Source organism: Melopsittacus undulatus, chromosome 1 (genome assembly GCF_012275295.1).
Source record: "Melopsittacus undulatus isolate bMelUnd1 chromosome 1, bMelUnd1.mat.Z, whole genome shotgun sequence".
NCBI classification, from domain to species: Eukaryota; Metazoa; Chordata; class Aves; order Psittaciformes; family Psittaculidae; genus Melopsittacus; species Melopsittacus undulatus.
Window position 1 is genome coordinate 106,362,076 of NC_047527.1, and position 6,191 is coordinate 106,368,266.

Here is a 6,191-nt window from a genome sequence, read left to right on the forward strand (position 1 = left end):
AAAAACATATTTGCCCTTGTAGTCTGGAACACTGAAGGTATTCTTGTGAGACGCTGGGCTTTAAAGAGATTAATTTTATTGAGACAGACACAATACACCGGTAGGACTTTGATACAGAGTCCGTGAGCAGGTCCCCGGACCCCGCAAGGCTGGTTTTCATAGGGCTGAGACACGTTTGGACACACACCTCTTGGCTTTACACCATATTTCTGGCCCTGTGGCTCACGTCTGGCAGTTTAATTAGCGGGTATTTAATTGGAAATTAATGGCTGAGGGAGGACATTTTGGGAGTGAGCTCAGGTAGCTCTTGATTTTTTTTATATTCATATTAATACTAATAATAATAGATTTAAAGGTAATGATGTGTCCCCCAAACCACTGTGTTTTAAATAATTTAAGATGTAGGCAAGTCCTGCTGGAAGGGATTGATTCGGACCCATGGTCAGGGCAGAGGAGCTTGCGCGGCCATTGCGCGGGGACTGCGCGGCCCTATGCCGCCGTTCACCCGCGGAGATGCAGCCTCAGCAGCGGCGTGGAAAACCGCAGGGCGGCGAATACCTTTAGTTTTCAACCGCCTTGAATCCTCTACAACCTGCGGCCGAAAGGAAATCGTTTACAAATTGAAATCAGAGCCTGAGGCGCGACTGTGTGTGCACAAGAGTGAGGCTGGGTCAAGTTTATCCCGACCAACTTTTTTTGACATACGGGATCCATTCAGGTTTATGATTTACCCCGGTGTGCCGGGCCGGTAAGGCAATAGCCACGTTGTCTCTAGATGCCACCTCCGGCGGCACCACCTGAAGCTCTCCGCGGTGGAGAACGCTTTTCCTCTGCGTAATCCCATGCCAGAATCTCCTGCACCCACAGCCCGTGTTTCACGGCCCGGGTTTTTATAGAAGCCGTTTAGAGGGGTCGTGCTGTTCTCTTGTGGAAGGTTAACGCGGGTTACGATAAACAAAAAAGTTACATATATACGTATTTAAGGCTTGCGGGAGTAGGAACGTTCCGATTTTCAGAGCTCCCCATCCTCAGGGGTATACAGGGAGCGGTGGCATCCGGGATATTGGGGCCAGGACCCTCAGGCTCCGCCGGGTCCCTCCACGCCCCTGAGCGGGAGCTGAGCCGCACTGTAACTCATGAGCGGGGATGAATTGCCACACGTGGCCCCGAGCTGGTGGGGATGAGCCAGTGATTATATTTAAATTCGCTATAATTGATTTGGGGAAGAGCTGTGGTGACAAGGATGAATTGATCCGCAAATTTATTGGCGAGGTAAATCCCGTTGTTAGCGAAAAGTCCGCGCTTTGTTCGTGGAGCCGCCGCCGGGAAGCGTGGGGGAACATCCCTGGTATGGGGGAGACCCTCGCTCCTTTGCCAGGCAAGCCCCGTTAGAAAGCAGCCCCGGAAGAAAGGGGAAGAGGAACCCCACTGATGCCTGGGCTACCCCCTCCCACCCCTGGAGCCGCTTCGCGGCTGGACCACGCTCCTCCGGGGTGGGAATAAGGGGAAAGCAGGGAGCCAAACCCGAGGTAGAAGGGGGAGTGTGCGTGTGCAAATCCGTCTCGGTTCCTCCCCTGTCTCAGAAAGATCCATGGCAATATCTAGATACGGTACCGAATTAGGTTGGTGTTAGAAACCGGTTCCCCACCCGGAGACACAGACCCCTCCAGCCCGGGAGAACCCAGAATACCCGCTCCCCCCGCACAGAGTGCTCATACCTCTCAAGTACAAAACGCAGTTTATTTTCCACCCCTCCGCGCAGGGGGGAGAGCTTGGGGAATAATTTAGCATGCATAAGTAGAGGTCATTTTTTGTCTTTTTTATAAATATGACATACAAAAATAAAGACAGTATTGAGATTTCCAGCAGTTTTTACGTTCATGACATAAACATTTTCTCGATATATAGTAAGAACAAAACATTTCCAATATTCAGCAAAAGGAACGCGCTTCAAGGGGGTAGGGATGGGGGGGGAGTCAAGGTTTGACTGATTTTCAGTCAATAACACTGTATTCACCATAAATCCTCTTCCCCGCCCGGCATGCGGAGGATCCTCTTCTCCATCCCCCTCCATGACTGGAGGGATCGGACCAAGGAGGGCAGCGAGGCCGGTGCCGACCAAGAGCGGCAGGGCTCACCCTGGAGGGAGGGAGCGGGACGTGCAGGGGGCTCACTGGGGCTGCGCCGGGGCTCCGGGCCGACTCCGGGGCTGCGTGTCCTCCTCGTCCGCCTCGGAGCAGTCGGAGGAGTGGTACGGGCAGCATCGCCCGGCCGCCGGCGGCTCCTCTTCCTCCTCCTCCTCTTCTTCGTCCTCGGGCTCGCTATCGGGCAGCTCCCGCATTCTCCTCCCGCCGCTCTTCTCTGGGGCTGACAGCAGCAAATCCTCATCCCCCTTGTCCTCCCCGCTGCCCCCCTTCTGCTTCTCGGCCTCCTGTGCTGCCTGCTCCTTCGCCTTCTTGCTGCGCTTCCACTTCATGCGACGGTTCTGAAACCAAATCTTCACCTGGGGGAGACGGGGACACACACACACCAGTTCACTCACCGCCCCGCCGGCGGCAGCACCCACCCCACAACCAGCACCCCCCGCTGGCGGGGACTCACCTGCGTCTCGGTGAGCATCAGCGACGTGGCCACCTCGAAGCGCTTGGGCCGGGAAAGATACTTGTTGAGCTTGAACTGGTGCTCCAGCTCCAGCAGCTGCTGGCTGGTGAAGGCCGTGCGGGGCCGGCGGCACTTCCCCAGCAGGTTGGACTGCGCCTGGGCTGGGAAAGGAGAGCGAGGGGTGAGGAGGGGGCGCGGAGGTGAGCGCGGAGCTGCCCCACCGCGGCCGCGCAGCCCCCGGGATGAGGCAGAAAAATCAGGGAGGGGAGGAATTGGAGCAAGTATGGGCAGTTATCCACCGGCGCACGGACAGAGGGAGAGATCTCCCCCAGCCTCCGGCACAGTGTTAGCGCAGCCCACACAAGGACCAAATAAATAAAACCAATTAAATCTTTTAAATCAATAAAAATATGTCTCTTGATTTCCCAAGAGCCTAACAAATACAAGACAATAAAACGGAGGCAGGGATTGCGGCGAAGAGGTCCCGAGCTCTCCAGGGAGCAGCAATTTGCTCCATTTAATGTTTTAGTCAAACACGCTGCACTCCCAGTCCACCCATACCCGTTTAATTAACGGGATTGCAGAAGGCACTCCTCCCTCTCTCCAGCCGGGAGCACCGGCTGCCAGTCAGAGCGTCAATCAGTGCCGAGGGCTGGAAAACTGCCTTTGAACGGGGAAAAGAAGAATATACAGTAGAAGCGGCGTATTGTCCACGTTCGGAAATAGTAATTCAAATCAAGGACTGTGTATATGCAATAGATAATATTTATATAAAAGACACGGGGATATATATATATGGATATACTACACAAATACATATAAAAAACCGGGGGATGGGCAAGAAGGAAGCCACGGGGCAGGGGGAAGGCTGAGCACCCTCACGGAGCCTGGGCACTGCCGGGATACATCGCGGCTGCGCTGCTGCCCATTTTCTTGAAGCATTTCGGCTTATTTGATTTAGGAAAAAACCGTCCAGACCCGAAGCAGGGCCGCGCTCGGAGCCACTCTCTAAGGAGGCCAGACAGAGGACAACAGTGTCCGCTCCCGGGCAGCCGCGCCGGGGAGGTTTTGTCACTGCGGTGCGATTTTCCGAGGCTCCATTCTCGTTTCTCTCCTGTTATTTATTCCCGCTCTGCTCCTTGTTTGAGAGGCAGGGCTCTGACAGCTCTCCTAATTATTTTTCTTTCTTCCTGAGTGTTCCAGCCTAAACAACCCCAATTCGAGGGAAAACAATGGACTTTTTTGTCTGTGAATGTGTGCTCGGAGTACGAGGAGGGGAGGGGGGAAAAACCCAAACCCAACACACTGAAACAAGAAATCGCAATTCTTTTCCTGGCACGGTTTTGGTAAAACTACACCTCCGGTATTGTTAAATCGGCCATTCCCACAGAGAGCTCACACCTCCGAAAATGATCTTTGCCTAAAACAGATGCACGCAAGGTTCCCTCCACCGCCGCGAGGCCTAGTGCTCGTCAGAGCGCCTTGGCCGCGGATTGCCTGCTTCAACATTGCATTCCCAGCCCAAAACGGAAATCGTTCCGACTCCATTTATTTGGTGTCCCATCATCATCCCCAGGGAACGCGGAATCCCGAATTTCTGGCTAACCCCTGATGGTCCCTATGCTCCCATAATTATTATAAGCCCGCTTCCAATAAAAGAAATAAAATTGAGAACGGCGACTAGGCTATGGGACCTGCCACCCCGCTTTTGAGGGCAGACATTGAGACCAGGTTCTTGGAGGAGTCCAGGGTGCTACTGCCCCTGCCTTGCCCACCCCCTCCCCGACAGCTTTCGCACCCTGTGAACAGCGGGAACAGGCGTTCATAACGACAGGAACCGATTTCCCACCTTCCTGTTGATCCTGCCGGGAAAAGTCAGACTGCACTGGGCTACCCCCAAGCCCCGGTCCCATTTGTGGATCGTTATTTCCTCCCTCTAATAACAATTAAATAAATAATTAAATAGAATACAATACTAAATGTCGCCTCCGGTTTGAAACTGCAGGTTGTCTACGCGAGGGCAGGGATTTTTCCCTCCCCTCCTCGTTTCTAGAGGCAGTTCCCCGAAGGCCCCAGCACCTGAACGAGACAGGGATGCGGGTCAGGGAGATAAGGTTGCAGGGCGGCGGGAGGCAGATACTCACAGCTGAAATCAGGCATTTTGGGAAGGATCATGCCGGCTGTGGAGGCCCGCAGCCACTGGTCCAGCTGGAAGGTACCGGCGCTGAGCTTGATGGGGTCGGCGGCGGGATGGGCCGGGTGCGCTCCCTGCACTTGCGAGTAGGAGTAGGAGAGGGCCGGGTGCTGCCCGCCCAGCGCCGAGTACCCGTACACGGGGTGCCCGTAGAGGGCCGCCTGCGCCGGCATGCCCGGCCCGCCGGGAGCCGCGGGATGCAGTCCCAGGGCCATGCCGGCCGCCGAGGCGTGGTGGTGCGGGTGCGCGCCGGTGCCGGGCAGGAAGCCGGGTTTGGGGACCAGGGCGCAGTGCGCGGCCAAGAGGCGCGGCGGAGAGGGGCTGTCGGTGCGCAGGCAGTCTGCGGGGCCGCCGGCGGGATGCTCGGAGGAAGATGAAGAGGAGGAGGAGGAGGAAGAGGAAGAAGAGGAAGAAGAAGAGGACGGGGGGCTGCCGCTCCCGCTGCTGCTACTGCCGCTGCCGCCCAGCGAGGTGACCAGGGCCAGCGGCGCGCTCTGCCCCGCCGCCACCGCCGCCTTGGGGGGGTCGACAGCCAGCAGCGCGTCGATGCGGAAATTTTTGGATTTTTCCATGGGAGCTCGGGCAGGCTGGGCCGGGAACGGGGGAGGGGAAGGGAGGGCAGCGGCGACGGCGAGCGGGCTGCCCCGGGCCGGCCGCGTCTCCCGGCGGCGGCGGCGGGCGGCAGTGCGGCCGCGCTCCGCGGAGCGCCCCTTCAAGGGCCGCAGGCGGCTCCCATTGGGCCGGCGCCGCTGCGGCCTCGTCCGCTATTGGCCCCGCTGCCCACCTGTCACGGAGGAGCGGGGGGAGGCCCGCCCCCTTCCACACCCCCTTTTCCCCCTCACCCGGTTGCGGGTAATGGGGGGGATATCCCGGTTTAGGTATCGAGCACCGGCTGCACTCCACGGGGACAGCCCTTCCTCGCTCTGTTGGCGCAGGGGTCTCCTGCCCCCTGCTCAGTGATCGCTTTCCACCGGTCCCGCACACGCAAATATTTGCCGTAAACGCGCTGCCGACCGGTTTTTAACGAGTCGGAAAGAATAAACACCTGTGGGTCAGGGAGTCACGCCTGCCACCAGCCCCCGGGTTTGTCAACAGCGTTATTAGACCTGCTTATCTAGCACAAACAGGCCCGAACAGAAAAGGGAAAGAGGGGGGCGAGGGGTCGCTCCTCCGTTTCCCGGGGGGCCTGCAGGGTGAGGCGGTGTGAGCGGGAGGTCAGGCCGCGTTACGGACCGCTGCCAGGGTAAACAAGCTCCCCCTTCGAAGAGCCTTTGCCAGCCCCGAGCAGAAGGCGCTCGGCTGCGGGAAATGTCCGTGTGGCGACCGCGTCGCCGTGAGCCCTCCCGGTACGGACGGCTTCGTGCCCCAGGGGCAGTGATGCCACCGCGACAAGGGA

At 57.7% G+C, this 6,191-nt stretch overlaps 1 protein-coding gene across 1 annotated transcript; it reads right to left on the bottom strand.

Annotated features, from left to right (window-relative positions):
- Nucleotides 1-2,170: 2,170 nt before the first annotated feature.
- MNX1 (motor neuron and pancreas homeobox 1) lies at nt 2,171-5,367 on the bottom strand. Its single transcript, XM_031042862.2, has 3 exons — nt 4,746-5,367; nt 2,602-2,762; nt 2,171-2,503 (listed from the first exon to the last, which is right to left on the bottom strand). Exons 1-3 carry the CDS (start codon nt 5,365-5,367, stop codon nt 2,171-2,173), a joined length of 1,116 nt encoding a protein of 371 aa, XP_030898722.2.
- Between the last annotated feature and the right edge of the window lie 824 nt (nt 5,368-6,191).